At 39.5% G+C, this 17,564-nt stretch overlaps 1 protein-coding gene across 1 annotated transcript; it reads left to right on the forward strand.

The window, feature by feature from the left end:
• Positions 1-207: 207 nt before the first annotated feature.
• On the forward strand, positions 208-15,205 carry LOC118334603 (kinesin-associated protein 3-like). The gene is made up of 20 exons (XM_035670575.1): positions 208-419; positions 1,662-1,793; positions 2,032-2,189; positions 2,963-3,024; positions 3,384-3,525; positions 4,687-4,786; positions 4,874-4,998; positions 5,107-5,205; positions 6,109-6,287; positions 7,576-7,738; positions 8,070-8,170; positions 8,272-8,380; positions 8,544-8,656; positions 9,858-10,023; positions 10,564-10,689; positions 10,953-11,051; positions 11,724-11,809; positions 11,965-12,121; positions 12,756-12,840; positions 13,574-15,205. The coding sequence occupies exons 1-20, from the start codon at positions 391-393 to the stop codon at positions 13,674-13,676; spliced, it is 2,334 nt and encodes a 777-aa protein (XP_035526468.1). The 5' UTR covers positions 208-390; the 3' UTR covers positions 13,677-15,205.
• Positions 15,206-17,564: the final 2,359 nt, after the last annotated feature.

Raw genomic sequence — 17,564 nt, forward strand, 5'->3', positions numbered from 1 at the left:
ATACAGCTTTATGTACATCAGTTTTTAATACTCATTAGTGGCTGTTTCACAGCTGCCCCCCCCCCCCCCTCTCAGGCAGCACAGTTTAAACGGTGTTGGTATGTAGAAGGTTGAGTGTTGTGATCAACCGAGGTTATGGTTATAATCTAGTCTTTTTAACTGGGGCGGTATTTGTACGCAGCACTAGCAGATATGCTGCCTGAGAGTCTAAACTTAGGGGAAAATCAAAGGGACGTAGGGAAGAACTCCATGTTTGTAGTCCAGCCTTGCTGTTATGACAGTGGCGCTAGCGATTAGCACACGGATTTCTATGGTCGTGATTTGGGTGGTTTATTAAATGTGACCAAGCTGTTAAATTCATTTAAATCTGAAAAAATACATTTGTGGAAGATGCAGGATGACGCGCGCTACCTCAAACGGTAAGACGGAACAACATTAACGTGATTGTAACGTCACCTTAGTTCAATCTGTTTTTTGGAGAAATAGTAATGTTAGCTAGCTAACCTTACTACAATGACTCTTGTACGTGAATGTAATTTAAATATGGCATCAGCTGTAACGTTAGATGTTTAACTAAAGTATGGCGTGTTATTGAAAATGCATCGTAACCATTGACGGTATATCGTAACTGGTGTGTGCGGGTCTATTGCTTGGACCAATTGAATCTCAAGAATTATTAGTAAAACTACGGGCAAATATTTGCTTGCTCGCCAGGAAAAGGCGAGTACCAAGTGTAAAATATCTGGAGAGCTTTTGTAATACAGTATGACCCACCAATCAATTCGTAATTCACAAATAAGACATATTTGGGTGGGGAAATGTCTCATTTCACAAGCAGTGTGATTGCTTCCACAATCATGTCTCTTCACAACCGCCCCTTCGTGGAAGCTACCGCTGACTAATGCAAAGTAGGGAGTTTATCTGTGTCAATCAGTAGAAGGACCCAACCTGTGTATATTGACAATGCCGAATCCATCACTAGAAAATAAAATACCATTAAACACTGTTTTCATTTTCCAGCCGACCTATATTTTCGCCGGGACACACAACGCCATTTAACTGATATATTGTTAAACGGGGTTTGGCATTACATTCCCTCAGTTCAGAGTGCTGGGATATCTGGGTTACAGCTAACATAGCTAGCGTAAGCAAGCCACAGTACTGTGAAACGGTGGCCGATAAACTGCCTAGCTACGTTGAATTTGTTTACGGTCTTCAAGTTTACACTGTGAGATGAGTTAATCTTTATTAAATGCAGCCCTTTATGGAAACGTGTTAGCCTGTTAGCCAGCTATTTGTAGCCCATGTCGCTGTCTGGGCGTGTCTCTGTATATTGTTTTGGTGGATGTAAAACACAGTTCAAAGCTTGTCAGCTGTCGGCATGACAGATAAGAAACAAACGCTATATATACATCTCTGTTTCTATTATTTGCCTTTTTCTCTTTATCAACATTTAAAGTCAGTATGAGTTAGTTATTATCAAAATTCTATGAAAGAGGTATGATGTAAACATCTCGGCCATTTGAAAAGGAGACATGTTTGATTGATAAGGGACACATTTACTTCACTGCACTCGTTTGTTGTGGAATTTATTGAGTTGAAACTGAACCCCAATTTAGGATTATTTAATATGTATCTGTACTGTTCATTATCACCCAAAGCAAAGTGACTGCGGGCAGTTTGGATGTCCATCCCACAGAGAAGGCCCTTGTGGTCCACTATGAGGTGGAAGCGTCTATACTGGGTGAGAGCGGAGGCCATATGCTGGGCGAACGCAAGGAGGGACAAAAAATGTAATGTACTTTTGATTTTCTACACACAACTCTCATTCTGTTCCCACGTCCAGTTTGAAGTGAAATTGAGTGATACAAGTCTGTTTTTCATGGTTGTAGTTGATTTTCTCTTTGTATTATCTTCCCACCCCAGATTTCCATTGCTGTTCCCTACCTCTTTTCATTTATTTTGATCCTTATTTAAATTGGTCCATCAACTTATCCATCACCCTTCTCTGTACTCTCTGTCTCCCTCCAGTATCCGTGTGAAGAGTCTTTCTCCTAGTACAGATGTGGTAGCTTTGGCTAAGAAAGTGGTGGATGAGTGTAAACTCATCCCTCAGTCCCGCTTGCCCCAGGTGGAGCAGCTCCTCTACTACTTGCAGAACAGGAAATCGTCACCTGTGGAAGGCAAAAGTCAGTCACGTCACCATTATTACACCTTTGCTGTAGATTCTAAACATATCCACATTTTCACCATCATAATTCGATTTCAGAAACATTGAATTATTTTATTACTCCCTGGGATCCCTATTAGCTGATGCCTTATTAAATGCTATTTAGGGCTGTACAATATGGTAAAAAAAAATCATATTGTAATTATTTTGAAAGATATTGCAACATGATTCCATGATTAGTTGGAATGATAATTTTTGCATCACAATTTTAATGTTTAGTGAAAAACTATTAAAATCATGATGATGTGACATTTGTTGGGTTTGTAGGCCTGAGCATCTCTGCAGCACTACAGTACCTCATTATCTGTTTGTCACATTTTACCTTAACCTACCTAAAAAAAATGCAGCTTCTGCAATTTTGGATATTGTACTGGGTCACATTGCAAGTTCGACAATATTTCACTTAATTGTGCAGCCCCAATGCTATTCTTTCTGTGGTCCGCACAAAAGATCACAGTATAGAAGGGTAAAAACATTGCTCAACACTGAAATGTGCTAAAATTCTGAAATTCATCAGGCTGCAAAGTTTCAAACAGAGGGGTGGCAGATATGAGAAGTTTGTGTTTACCAGTACATTGATTAGCCATGTAGGTCCTGTACATATATTGATAAATTCTAAATAACAATAAATTACAAAGCATACAGTAAATGAATCAAAATTTCACCTTTCAAAGGAAATACAGCACTCTAATGTAAATAAATGTGTTTATTGTTGGCTTTTTGTGTCACCAGTGGAGAAGAAAGAGAAAAGAATTGTGAAACCCAGAGAGCTGACACCATTTGAAGGGATGGAGGTAACCGCTTAAAACACTGACTGACTCTGCTTGTTAGTTCATGTATATTGTTTCTTCTCAGCTATTTCAGTTAGATCTCTGTTCTCAGAGAGAGACATTATATTTGTGATTCTTCATTCTTCGCTAACCTGATTTGCACCAACACCAAATTTAAGGCCTCAGTACCATGCAATAATCTAGGATTTCTAATTTCTCATTTATTTATTTCCATTTAATTATGCCTGGCTTTTTATCAGATGATGGATTTAAAAAAAGAAAAGAAAAATACGAACTTGGTGTGCCAAGACCTTAATAGTTTGCCACTGCTCATTGTTAGTAACAGTGTGTAAGCATGTCTGTGTTTCTGTCTGTTTGTGTAGTTAAATGAGGAAGCCAGTATAACCAGAGTGGACGAGTATGTAGAACTGCTCTATGAAGGCATCCCAGAGAAGATCAGAGGCTCCTCTCTCATTCTGCAGCTTGCCCGCAACCCTGACAACCTGGAGGAGCTGCTACACAACGGTATAGTTTCATTCTTCATACTAATTCTCATGTTTGGAGAAGTACCTAACATTCTTAAATCACTCATTAGCTAAACGTGTTACATTTCTGCCCTCATTTATGATCAATCAAAAGGTATGTTTAGGATCTTTTCTCTCATGTATTCTTTCGGTGAGGGTTGAGTTTCTGTCGGCTCTTTTCAGCAATAGTAACTGGCCACCAACTGTCATGGTATATAAAAAAATATATATAATTACAGAACACACCAGCATATGCTTTAAAAAGTGTGTTCTGTATTTGTATTCATCACAGTCCCAACACCATAGCCTCAGTTTATGTTTACAACACTGCTATTTAGCGGTTGGTAGTTTAAACACGAAAATAAATAAAATATTGCAATACAATATGTTTTAGTATAGACCCCTGGTAGACATGATATTAATCCCTGAGTGTTTCTATTCTAGTTAGAGACTCAATGTAATCACAGCAGCAGATGGAAAAGCTTTCAGGAAGTCAGTGATGGAGGCGTTTACTCATGTACAATGTAACAGATTATCTATAAGTAATTAAACTACGAAGTAGTAAACACCATATTGTGCACTCCAGTTTTCTTTATTTTGTATTGTAGTTTATTTCCCACAGTTATTCCAGGTTATGGAAATTATTCAGATGTTTTCCATCCATAACTTTTAAGTGGTAACCCTGAATTCTAAAAGAAACTAGCAGCATGTTGCACCAACACAAGTTTGACTCTTAAGTCAACTCTATTGTTTTTTTGTCTCTAGCTATTCAGTTGCATCGTCTACTTGTGTTATCATTTAGTTAATGTGACCATATTCCGAACATTGTTGCAGAGATTGACCTTTCATCTAGTGCCACATTCAGGTAAAATGTATGTGAAAGCCACTACTATCTAATGATGGAAGAGATGTACAATAGTTTCATTGAAAAAGACAAAGTTAATGTTACCTCATCAGTGAATCAACAAGCATTCATTGTTTCTTCTGTACTTTGATGTGTTTAATAAGCTGCAGCTGGCTGAAACACAAATAAATATGGCCATAAATAATAAAAACATCAACAATCTCAAGTGAAAGTCTAAAGCCAAACTATGTCTGTTTTTACACATGGCTCATGTGTCATGTCACCTCGCATGAATACAGCGTGTGTTTGTGTGTGTAGAGGCAGCTCTTGGTGCTCTGGCCAGAGTATTGAGGGAGGACTGGAAACAGAGCGTGGAGCTGGCCACCATCATCGTCTACATCTTCTTCTGCTTCTCCAGGTACACACACACACAGAATGGCACACACTCTTTTACTATGCCTTACTGTTCTTCTTCATCATTTTACATGGTCCGTCTCTCCTCCAGTTTCTCCCAGTTTCACGGAGTGGTGAGTCATTATAAAATAGGCGCATTGTGTATGAGCGTGGTGGAACATGAGCTGAAGAGACATGATGTGTGGCGCGAAGAGCTGCGCAAGAAAAACAAGGCTTATATCCTTTCAAATGCTGGCATTTGCTTCTTCCGTTTGAGTTGTTATTGTTCTGCCCTCCTGTATAATTTACCTGACTCTGTGTGTTCCTTAACACTCTTCTGTGTACGTGAATCAGCCCCAGAGAATGGCTCGCTGAGAAGAGACCAGGACAAAGCTCTGAGGAAGTACCAAGGTCTTCTGGCTAAACAGGAACAGCTGCTCAGAGGTAGGCTGGCCTTTCAACTCTCAAAGAACTCTTTTTATTGTGTCATACGATAGCAATAACCCCAGAGCTAGGGTGTCTTTGCTCCGATGTGAATGCAGTGTTGATGCATCATTTAAAGGGACAGTTTTGCCACGTTCTATGTGGGTATTCAATCAGTGTTGATGGTAAATGTAGTCAATTGAAGCAATATTGATCGAAAAAAAGTTCTCCTGCTTGGGGAGCCATGCCGGCATTGTGCGCTGGTTCAGATGCCACTGAGAATGCTAAGGTAGCTGCTGGGTGCTAATCAAAGTTACACAACGTTGCCAAGCAAATTAATTCCTGCAGTCTGACCATTTCTCTTCAAGCTGAACAGCCTGTAGTTCTTCCTGGACAACAACTACATCACTGTACTTGTCAAATGACAGCGCCATACCTTGTATGTCTTCTTTCTTCTCCACCAGCGTGAAAGTGGCATTAGTTGGTAGTAATGTTCAGCCAAGGCATCACTCCTATTCATTGACTTTATGAAACAAAAAACACAATTTTAATTAAAAGTTTGAATCGGTATTTCTGAGGTTTGGTATTTTCTAACTGTAACCAAAGAAGGGTCTCTGCATATATATGATTTTGACAGATCTAACTGATTGGATTAATGAAGTTAATGTTACTTGTATAAACAACATGCAACAACTACAAAATAAAACTGACATAGAACCAATATTGATTTTCTTTCATGTGCTTTTTTGCCAGTATGGACATGAAAGGTCCTAAATTGCATTCACAATGGTCTTAATCTTGAATCTTGAATCTGTCCAACCCACAGAAACCCTGCAAAGAATGACTTCAGTGATTTTACCAGAAATAACAAGTGCTTATACTCAGTTCCTCATATTTTCTTCTCTTTCTGTCAATGTCTCCCAGTGTCTCTTTACCTCCTGTTAAACCTTGCTGAGGACACAAGAACTGAGCTGAAGATGAGAAATAAAAACATTGTTGGGCTTCTGGTCAAAGTTCTGGACCGGGATGATGAGGAGCTGCTGGTCCTGGTGGTTTCATTCCTCAAAAAACTTTCCATCTTTCTGGAGAACAAGAATGACATGGTGAGTGGAAGGACTCATCCTGCTGGACTAGATGAATGGTACAAGAAGGGACAGACAGAGAGTTTTTTTGAACAGTGTCACTGCAAGCCACGGGTCTATAGTTAGGTGATTTACTTATCTAGCCATATTTCACGTAACAGACAATTACCTCCTTATATCAACCTTAAATGACAGATGCAGAAAAAAATTATATTAATGCCTCTACGGTCAGTTTTGAGAATCAATTGTTGATCATTTAACAAACAGTGAATCAATTATTCAATTTAGAATCTCAATCAATTACAGGATGTCAAAAACATTCTAACAGCTTTATAAACACCAGCCTGAGATACCAGAGTGAGTATCACTTTCTCTGGAGTACAGTGAGCAAGTCAGGACTATTTTGGACTCTGAAATTTAGGTCAGTATCCCAAGCAGGACAACTTTTTATTGCTTGAAAAAACGTATAAAAAGTTAAAAGGATTTATATCTCAAATTCATGCTGAGAAACTGGGGCGTGCATTCAGGTCATCAAGTGGTGTACCGAGAATAAGATCCTGATCTGGTGAAGGCCCTTTTTGCTTGGTCCTGTTCTCTGGAATGATAACCTGAGATCTGTCACACGTATGTCCACATTCAATAGTAAAAGCTAGTATGTCTGTGGGATGGCTGTGTGATCAGTGCAGCAGGTTGTCTGCATTATTTAGTCTCTATTGTATTTAATATATTCTCAGTTTTTTTCTATTATTATATTTTGTTTTTATATTTTGTGTATTCTGTTTTAGTTATTAATATATATATATATATATTATATAATTTGGCTTTTAATGAGTGAAAATGGTAAACAGTTGAACATGTATTTGTATATGTCTGTCTTGTATTTATTGCTTCACCGTCAATATTTGTCCTCATTCTCATATATTCTGTTGATTGCTGCTGTAATGACTACGTACATAAAGGTATATTGTGATACAAAAATGTGAAGATTCAAATCAGTGAGATAAAAAATTCATAGATTTTACAGCAGATGGTGCTATCTACTTTGACTTTGCTTGTTTGGCATCCTACGTCAATCGCATCAGTATTTGTATTAAGCCGCAAATACATCAGGAAAGGTAAATTATTATTTTATTTGTTAAAGAAAATAAAGGAATAATTTTCAGTCATAATTTGTCTTGATTCTAATTTTGCTTTTAAAAAATCGTATTGTGAAGCCAGCATTGTGAATTGTATGGAACCGTGAGTTGAGTGTACCGTTACACTTTCAGTGTGATTAGCTGGATCTGATCTGTGTCTGTGTGATTTGCAGGCTGAGGTGGATACTGTAGAACGATTGGCTCGTCTGGTTCCCTGTGACCATGAGGACCTGTTGAACCTGACTCTGCGTCTGCTACTCAACCTCTCCTTTGACTCTGGACTGAGAGCCAAGATGGTGGAAGTTGGACTGTTGCCTAAACTGACTGCCATGTTGGGTAACAGTACACACTAACAGAGTAGCATACAGTGTATACTGTCTATATTGCGTGTACAGTAAATGATGCTTTATTCACAGCACTGTAGCCATTCGATGAGTGACTACCTCTATGTGTTCATAGTGTTCATTTTTGGCCATGCTAGCAGCAGCGCTGTATGGATGGTGACGACTGTATGTCAGTCCATACTGAAACATACATTAGACTATTGCTCTTATTAGATGGATGGCTGTGACATTTGTCAACGTTTCCTGCAGGTTGATTTGTGTTATCACTGAAGAGTATAAGAATATCTTCACTGCTCTTTGTTTGTGTGTTTGATGTCATGCAGGTGACGAGAACAACCGTCAGGTAGCCATGCGTATCCTGTATCATATCAGCATCGACGACCGTTTCAAGGGCATGTTTGTTTACACTGACTGCATACCTCAGGTACACTGAGAGCCACAACAAACACAAGCAGTATGAATTGTTCACTTCAACATGTATACTCACTTTGATAGTTCTAAAAGTAAAATTGTGATTGTGTCTAGCTAATGCAAATGCTGTATGAGCACAGTGAGGAGGAAATCGAAGCTGAGATCCTCTCTATCTGTATCAACCTGGCTGCAAACAAGAGGAATGCACAACTCATGTGTGAAGGTATTTATATATAACCAGATAATGGCTCAATGTCTCTGTAAAGTCCCCCAGAGTGCTGACACCTTTTCCACAAGTCTCTTTACTTGATAGTGACTTCAGTCATCTATGTATATTTAATTAAACTATGCTTACTGGGTAATAATGTTTATATCTTTCTGTCTAGGAAATGGGTTAAAGATGCTCATGAAGAGAGCTCTAAAGATGAAAGACTGCCTTCTGATGAAGATGATTAGAAACATCTCACAACATGACGGACCAACCAAACCACTGTTCATAGTGAGTGGAAAACAGTACTACTCCCAAAAACTCAAAACAGCTATGACAATATTCACTCTAAGTATTGTTATTAGTATTAAGCCTTGGTCACACAACTTTCTGTCTTGTTATCTGGAGTCTTGAAGTTGTTGTCATTTGCACACTATGTGACTGATCAGCAACAGGTCTTTCACAAGGAGTAATCCCTCAGACTGGTCTCCAAACTACAGTTCATCAGGAGTCATTAATAACACCACTAATAACAAGCACATCAAGTTTAATTAGTAAAGAAGTTTTACAGGCACAAAGGGCAAACATTTACAGCATACTGCCGTTTGAAACTGGGTACAGTAATAAATAAACACATTATTATAATAAATAAACACATTATTAAACCACTTATAGCCTAACTATTCACAGTACATGTTGAGCAGCTATCTAGTATTTCTGTAGTGGTAATAAATCTTTGAATGCAGTTTGAATTCAGCTAAAGGCTCACTGCACCAAACTCCCTTTAAGAAACACTAAAAATCAAAAATTCCCAATGTGTCCATAAAAACACATAACTCTCGACACACAAGCTAATGTGCGCCATGCTGACAGTCGTCTTGTCAGTTCGGCATCAATATAATCCATATTAACAAACTTTATCCTGTACTTTACATTTATCTCCTCAACTGGCTCAGTCTCCGTTGTAGCTGTGCTCTCTCAGTGGGAGACTGTGGGAATGAGCAGCCGGCCGTTCCAGAAATTAAGATTTCTCATTAAAATAAGTGCCAAATTGAACACAACTCATAACACTGTTTTTTCAGCTGTCACCAACTACTACTACCGTAACTACTGGTTCGCTGCTTCCTGTCTGCCGGTGAGAGTGGCTGCCCTTGCCTGCTCTCATTGGCTGTATCTAATGGCATGGCTCCTCAAGTCATCTCTGACAGGAACACATATTTAGTCTGCCTGATATTTTTTGGGTGTCTGCGAGGCATCGGCGATCCTGTGAGCTGTGTCTTTGAACAGTTCACACATAGCGATTGTTCTCACAGGACCGCTGCGATTTGCGTCTAATCTGGGGCCATTTTCCAACGATCTCCGTAAACTTGGCCCAAATTGGTATTAGTAATGCTGTTAGTAGTAGAACTGTTAGCAATAGAACCAGTCTTTTATTTTACAGAAGGGTTTCAATGGCCCATAATGTCAATGCTCTCTTGTCTGTCTCTGTCAGGACTATGTCGGTGACCTGGCAGCAGAGATCCGTGCAGAAGAAGAGGAGGTGTGGGTTCTCGAGTGTCTGGGGACGCTAGCCAACCTCACCATCCCTGACCTGGACTGGGAGTTGGTTCTGAAGGAGTACAACCTGGTACCTTACCTCAAAGACAGACTTAAACCAGGTACTGATTAGACAGAAACCAGGAAATATATCTTAATGATAATGTTTTAGAGCCCAAATGATAAAGCCACATATTTAGCAAATATATGTTTATATTAGGGCATATAGCATATATGGTTGCAGTTTGTGTATATTTTTACTTTAAGTTTATTGTTTTATTTATGGTTTTATTTATAGCATAGCATATAGTATAACTGAATGAATGCCAAATATGTTGTTCATGTCACAGTTTGTGTTTGTAAAGATATCTGACATATCATTATTGAATTTTTATTTATTTCTTTTTCAATTTAGTCTTTTGGTGTTTTTTTTATAATATCTGTTTCAGCTTTAAAATACAACATCAGTCAGACTGCATATGGCCGCCTAAACTACTTGAATTGGCTCAGTGTGCTCAGTTCTTTACTTTGTGTGTTGTTTAAAAGTTTCATCACTTATAATACTTTCTTTTGCAGCAACTTATTTTCTACTACAGCAGCCCATATAACCAACACTTAATAAAGTTTCATCCTGTGAGGTTCATCTCTTTACTGTGTTTCAGGCTCAGCAGAGGATGACCTCATCCTGGAGGTGGTGATAATGATCGGAACGGTTTCCATGGATGACGCCTGCGCTGCCATGTTGGCTAAATCCGGCATTATTCCTGCCCTTATCGAGCTACTGAATGGTAAAACACACACCTGTGCTTTTTGTTTAAGGTGTACACAATAAGTAAATGTTTACACATGCATTGAGATTTTGAATTTTCAGTTGTCTGTCTGCTCTTTTGTGTAAAAGTCTTGAGGTTTAGATGAACTCCAAAACACAGTTGGATTTATTTTTCACTGACCTGAAATGAAAATTACTTTTGTTTTGTTTGGATATCGTACCTTATGAAATGATCAGTATTATAACCTGCTTTCCATGTGTTCTTCTGTTTGTTGAATATAGCCCAACAGGAGGATGATGAGTTTGTGTGTCAGATCGTCTACGTCTTCTATCAGATGGTGTTTCACCAAGCTACACGAGACGTCATCATCAAAGACACCCGTATCCTTCCCACTGTGCACTCAGTCTGTCTAATGTTTAAAGATCCCATCCGCTCAAAAAAGTGTATCTTATGTTAATTCTAAAATGTCAGATATTGACTTTACTGACTTGTATCTGTGCAGGGTTTGTCACTAGCGAGCGAGAGTTAGTGAAAGGTTTGATAGCAAACAAGGTAGAGTGTGCAGTTTTTGGATGTAAACCGGACCCTGGAGCTACTACGTAATGACAATGTGAACACACTCCAACATCACTGCCAGTTACAAGCTAACAAACATGTACAAATAAAGAGCCTGACTACACCATTCTGATACGTCTGGTAGTCGCTGATTTAGTGCAGACTCCTCATCTGAGTCTGGCTCTGACTGAGGCTCAAACCTGTCGGCTATGGCTGAATCTAATGCTGGCCATCTTGATGGATGCTGTTCTTTTACCAATCAACCTAGAAAGCAGCAGTGGTGGTGGGCGGGGCATTCATAGATCTTTTTATTTTAGAAAAAAACATGTTAAACAAAATGTTAACCATAGCAGTATTAACCACAGAGTATTTTTACAACCTTTAAAATGTGTTTTGAGTGGAATTTTAAAGATGATTGTGAGTCTTTTAGTTGGGTTCACACCCCCTGAAGTTGAGGTGAAACTTGGAAGAATTTCTTTCTTTAACCTTCTCTCCAGAGGCTCCAGCCTACCTTATAGATCTGATGCATGACAAGAATGCTGAGATCAGAAAAGTGTGTGACAACACCCTGGATATTATTGCTGTAAGTGAAACACACACTGTGCTAACGCATGCCCAGAGTAGCAATGCTTAGTGACAGGAGTAATGCATCAGGACAGTCTTTAAGAAGAAATAGAAGCACACCTGTCTTTGTCTGTAGGCTGTTCTAATTTATTTACCCTTTTCTTCATCATCCAGGAGTACGATGAGGAGTGGGGGAGGAAGATTCAGTCAGAGAAGTTCCGTTTCCATAACAACCAATGGTTGGAGATGGTCGAGAGTCGCCAAGCTGATGAGTCTGAACCGTATCTCTATGATAACGACAACGACAGGACTGATCTGTTCTATAGTGCAGGTACACCAACACAAAACACTGGTCCATGCATGTAGAACCACACAAAGTGACATGCTGCTCATTTTATCTTGTACTGGATTCTGAATGATCAAGCTTTGCCTTTTTAAGAATTTTAGTCAAGCTTATAGTGATATTAGCTACAGATCATTGTACCTGTTTTAGTAAAGTTAGTAAAGAGCTAATTTCATCCCTTCCACTCTCTTCCTCCATTGTTGTCGAGGTCCTCAGAAGCAGCTGCCTTTTCAGCAGCAGGCAGCCTCTGACTCTTCACCAGGCTTACTAATATCAGACATACCACAAACACTAGCACACGCTCAGTGGACAGTAATAGTTTACAAGTAGACCACATGAGAAGTATACAGGAAGGAAACACACATTGTTATTTATTGATTCATTTATGCACCAACACTAAAGCTTTTGGTGTCAGTGTCGATTGACTTTATTCTTAGTCCACTGAAATTAGAGCTGCAACGTTGATGTAGTGCAGTACTCAGTGAGGGATTAGGAAATGACTGTATTACTTACCGTTTAAAATACTGTAGTAGCATTTGCGAAAAGTGCAAGCACTATTTGTGTGTGTGTTTGTGTGCGTATCTATATGTGTGTATTTTATCCTCCTTTGTATGTGTTTTAGATGGAATAACTCCAGCAGACGGTTCAGTCAGCCCAGATTTCTTCAGTGACCTACAGCCTCAGAATGGAGACTTGCACCATACAGGGTGAGTTTGTCAACATACTGCAGAAACATTGGAAGCACAATCACAAACTCTTAAAATGCCTGTATTGTAGTCAACTGATGCTCAAATCAATCAAACCGAGAAACCATAGGGAGCTTACACAATTCATAGAATATTAATTGAATTAAATCTGGTCGTCTACAATATTGACAATTAAAATTTGTGCTCTACTGTATATTAAAGTCAAGCGCTTTCTTAACTTTTGAGAAGCTGTAATGTCGCTGTGCACACACCCTGCAGCTGCAGCCTGGTTGATTTTATTCCCGGACAAAATGCAGCATATTAAAAGCATTTAACTGACAAAACATGAGTTGACCTTTATTTTGAAGTAAGTTAGTCACAGGAAGTGCAAAGTGTGGAATAATCATGATTATCATTTTGGCCATAATCGTGCAGCCCTAGTTTCCATCACAGTAGGTGCTTCCAGGACCACATTTTACCATGATGACACACACACAAGGTGAAAACTCTACCAGCCACACACTGTTGGGAGGAAGATGGCAGTTTAACTAAAGAAAGGTGGTCAAACAAGTTGAATTTGGCTTCTTTGAGGATGAAACTCTGTTTTTTTTTTACTTTTTACACATAAATTCGTGTGCCTCCTCTCCTGCTTGCAAACACATGAGGGCTCTGAGGCATCCAGAAGAAATCTCTTTTCCTGTCTAACTCGTGTCAGTTAACTGTCTGGGTTAATTTGACTGGCTTTGTTTTCCAGAGATGGCAGCGATGTCTTCGATCAGACCAGCTCATCACCGGGACGACCAGCAACTGCCTATGGCTTCAGACCTGATGAGCAGCCCTTCTATCAGTACTCATAGACACGCACAACACTTCAGGACGTCCTCTCATCTTAGATCTATTCCCCATTCGTGTCCTGCATGTCCACTGTTTTCACTGTTAGAATCGCTCATGACTGAGGGCATCACATTGGTATAGTTACTAAGACAATGATCATAAAGGCTGAAAGACATCATACTAATAAGGACTGACCCACTACCACTGCAGTTTTTCAACTAGTTATTTAATAAACTGCAGTTCCATGCAGTCATTACCCATCTATTCATTCACCATTAAGTTAAACACATGAGTAGTTAAGTCTTCCTTACACTGGCTTCTTATAGTGAGTTCCCAGTGGGTTGGCAAATCAAAGAAGAATGTGAACAGACTTGTTGAGTTTTTGCATGTTCTTTTCCAACGTGATAATGAATATTTGTTTAATCAATTGTGTTCTTACATTCCACTGTTTGAGATGCACTACAGTGTACATTGCTTTCTCTTGTCTGTGTCTCTGTAAAATGGGCCCATTGTTGTTGGTGCTTATAACTTAGGGTGCTTTCACACTGGCTAGGCTGAACCTGGCTGCAAGATAGCTAATCCTCCTTGATACATGTGCAGAGAGTAACATTCAAGCCCAGTGATCTGTTTTTTCCTACGAGGTTAGCGGAAAAAGGGGTGCTGGTTTTTCACTTGTGCTGCAGACTGCACAGGTGGTCCTCTGGGCCACATCTCTGCCGCTATTCTCCATTTTCCCCCATGCGCGTCAAAACAGGCACCAAGCTTGTTTCCAGGCAACAGTGATCAACAGCTGCACATTGATGAGAAAAGCATTACCACAAATTGGAAAGACCGTGAGCCAGCAGGCTTAGGACTGAGGGGGACAGTCAATTTTACTGCTGCGATCCAAAAAAGCAAGCCTGTGTGAAGGTGGCCTGAGAAATGTTGCCATCTTGTGCAAGCCAATGGCTCTGTATATGTCACTGATGGAACCATAGCAGTATTATATTTATTCAGCAATGAGACAATTAGAAACTCTGTCACTGCAGAAGAAGTGGGCCCTCTCTTTCCAACTGGACGTACAGTATGTCAAGAATACAATGAATGATATTGACCTGCCACCATTCACCCCCAACACAGTATCTGTCCTCTTAAACAACACCGGGATGACCTGAATGCAGCGCGCATTGAAACAGGGCATCCGCTCACCAGCTTTTACCTGCAGGAAGTCACAGCCAGCACATGTAGCAGGACCAGAGGTGGTCCGACACAGTACTGGGGTCTATTGTACACCATCTAGTGTTATTCTTTGTTTATACTGCAGGAGATCAGAGAAACCAACTTCTTTAAAGGGATATTTCAGGTTTTTGAAGTGGGGTAGTATCAGACACTTATCCATAGTCAGTGTGTTACCTCCAGTTAACCAATTAGGAGAGAGCTTTTGTTTGTGTGTGCAGGTTTGAGGAGAGGGCAGTGAGGTCATTCTGGAGAAGCGTCACTGTGTGTGTATCAGGCACTACATCATTGCTCATAATGCTCTTTGGCATGTCCCTGCAGCAGTGAGATCAGGAGACTTGAGCCGTGCAGGGGGGTGAATGTTTTTGTTGTGTCCTCTCTGTTTATGGTCTTCAGTGNNNNCAGTGATGACTGTATCATTGTTTACTGTGTATTCTTCGAGCTGTGGAGGGTTATTGCAAGAAGATTAGTACAATAACCGACAACAAGAAAACAAAGCACCAAGGATTGTGACTAGATTCTCATCTGTTTAAATACCAGTGCTAACTTGGTTAAGGGAACAAATGCTGTTCCCTTGAGCATGGTATTTCTAGACAACAGAACATCTCCATGTCTGAATGTATAGATGTGAATTAGGGCAGTACTATTACTCTTAAAACAAAAATGCATTGTGGCATTAACTAAACTACATATGAAAAGGAGGGTCCCACATACTGTATTTGCAGGGCACTGACAGGTAGCTACATACTGTATCACTTATAGGCATATTTGCACATATAGTTAAATTTTGCTGCATGGTTATGTTTTTTTATCTTAAGTTATTCTTAATCTATGTACATTATTGTGTTTTTTATATTTGCTTTTATTGCTACTTAACAAGACACTGTAAACTGAAGCAAGTACTGAACTATAGATTCGCTCCATCTCTCTCACTGTCTTTCACCCTCAGGTTCTTGAATAAAAAAACAAAATCCCACATTTTGTATGACTGTTTTAGAATCTTACTGTGTTCACAATTACATTCTGGCTCTGTGGAGCTCTTTAGTACTAATGCAGTTTTGTTTACATTCACCGTTCTCACCAAAATGAATTAGATGCACCTTGTAGGTCTGCCAAACGCGTTTGATCTGGTTTATTGACAATATTCTATTAAAATGTATAAAATACATTTGTCTCTTGTGTTTTGAGACTAACCTGACATCACTTAAGGTAGATGTTGGCATTGAATTTATTTAGAAATATTTAAAAAATGTCAACTAAAAAAACAAGAAAATTCAGTCACAAGTTTCAATTTACACAAGGTAAAAAGTCATACAGACACCTCAAATGAATTACAGCATTAAAGGTCCAGTGTGTAGGGTTTAGTGGCATCTAGTGATGTAATTGCAGATTACACCTTCCTAGCTTTACCTTTCCCGAAAAACATGAAAACCCCTATCTCCGTTCTGGGCTACTGTAGAAACATGGCAGACTCCATGGAAGGCAACCTGCTCACTCTGTACATGAAAACAGTAATGAAAACATAGCTATGCATATTATATTCAATTTCTGTCAATAGATCCTCCTTAATGTTACACACTGGACCTTCAAAATTATTTTTTGACATATCAGGATTTCAGTAAATTCTTTTAAATGAAAGCATTAAAAATCCACATTGTCCATAAAATATTTGCAAATTTAAAACCTTCACCAGTGTTTTCTAGCTTGCCTTCTTCCCTGCCTTTGTTGGCACATTGCTACATTATTCCACTAACTGCTGACCAGGGAACAAAATTAGCACCAGCCAAATGATAGAAAAAAGAACAATGGTAATTTACTGAGTGGCTAATAACGTTGACTGGTGGAATAGTGTGAAAATCATGGGAGAAGCTCTGCAGTCCACTCAGCTCTACGGAGCTTTTTGGCCTCTTTGAGCTAATTGTTTTGGCTTTACGGCCACTTTCTTGTTATGATTCACTCTCAGTGCTCTCATCAGCATTGTTTCAGTCACTGGCAGCTGCCTAGCACCAACTGGTTTCACTCTTTATTGGATCATTTCTGCAAATGTTAACGGCAGAAGTAAAAGGAAGTAGTAACTTTTAAAATGTCAAATTCAGAATGTAAATGTCTAACTTAACTAGTAGTAGTACAAAAACGTGATGCAGTAATAGTAGAACTGGTAAAGAAACTGTTAAGTAGTTATTAATAAAGTACATCTGGCTGGAAGATCCACAGTCAGTCGTCATGGTAACCTGTCTGTCAGGGTGTATGGCTGCCGTTGGGATAGGGGCTGATTATTGTCTCCACTTCAGTGATCTCGGTCACAAGTTCTCTGATCATAGACACACTGTCCAATGGCGGCTCAGAAGCTCTCTCTGGCTGCAATTCCATTGGCTGAGGGCTTTGGAGAACCTCCTCCTCTTCCTTCTCTTTTTCTTTCTTTTCTTCTTTTTCTGCATGATCCCCTACTTTGACTGCCTCCTCCTCATCTTTTCTTTTCTCTACCTCAATCTCACTTCCTTTCTGTTCTTCATCCACCTTCTCTTCACTCTCTCTCTGCTCTGTGGCGCCGTCTATTGGAGATTCAGAGGATTGGCACCCTTCATCCAGAGGTTCACCTCCTGTCTGACCCTCACCTCTCCCCACCTCTGTCTCCTGTTTTCCTACTTCCATCTCTGTCTCTTTTTTCTCCTCTTCGATTCTCTCATGTACCTCTT

The sequence above is a fragment of the Morone saxatilis genome, unplaced genomic scaffold, assembly GCF_004916995.1.
Source record: "Morone saxatilis isolate NCDOM2014 unplaced genomic scaffold, NCSU_SB_2.0 Contig23, whole genome shotgun sequence".
Classification (NCBI taxonomy): Eukaryota; Metazoa; Chordata; class Actinopteri; family Moronidae; genus Morone; species Morone saxatilis.

Coding starts and splice junctions, on each gene's coding strand:
- LOC118334603 (XM_035670575.1), top strand. CDS start 391: ATGCAGGATGACGCGCGCTACCTCAAACG. Junction 4,787..4,873: donor ATCTTCTTCTGCTTCTCCAG/GTACACACACAC, acceptor TCTCTCCTCCAG/TTTCTCCCAGTTTCACGGAG. Junction 12,841..13,573: donor GGAGACTTGCACCATACAGG/GTGAGTTTGTCA, acceptor TTTGTTTTCCAG/AGATGGCAGCGATGTCTTCG.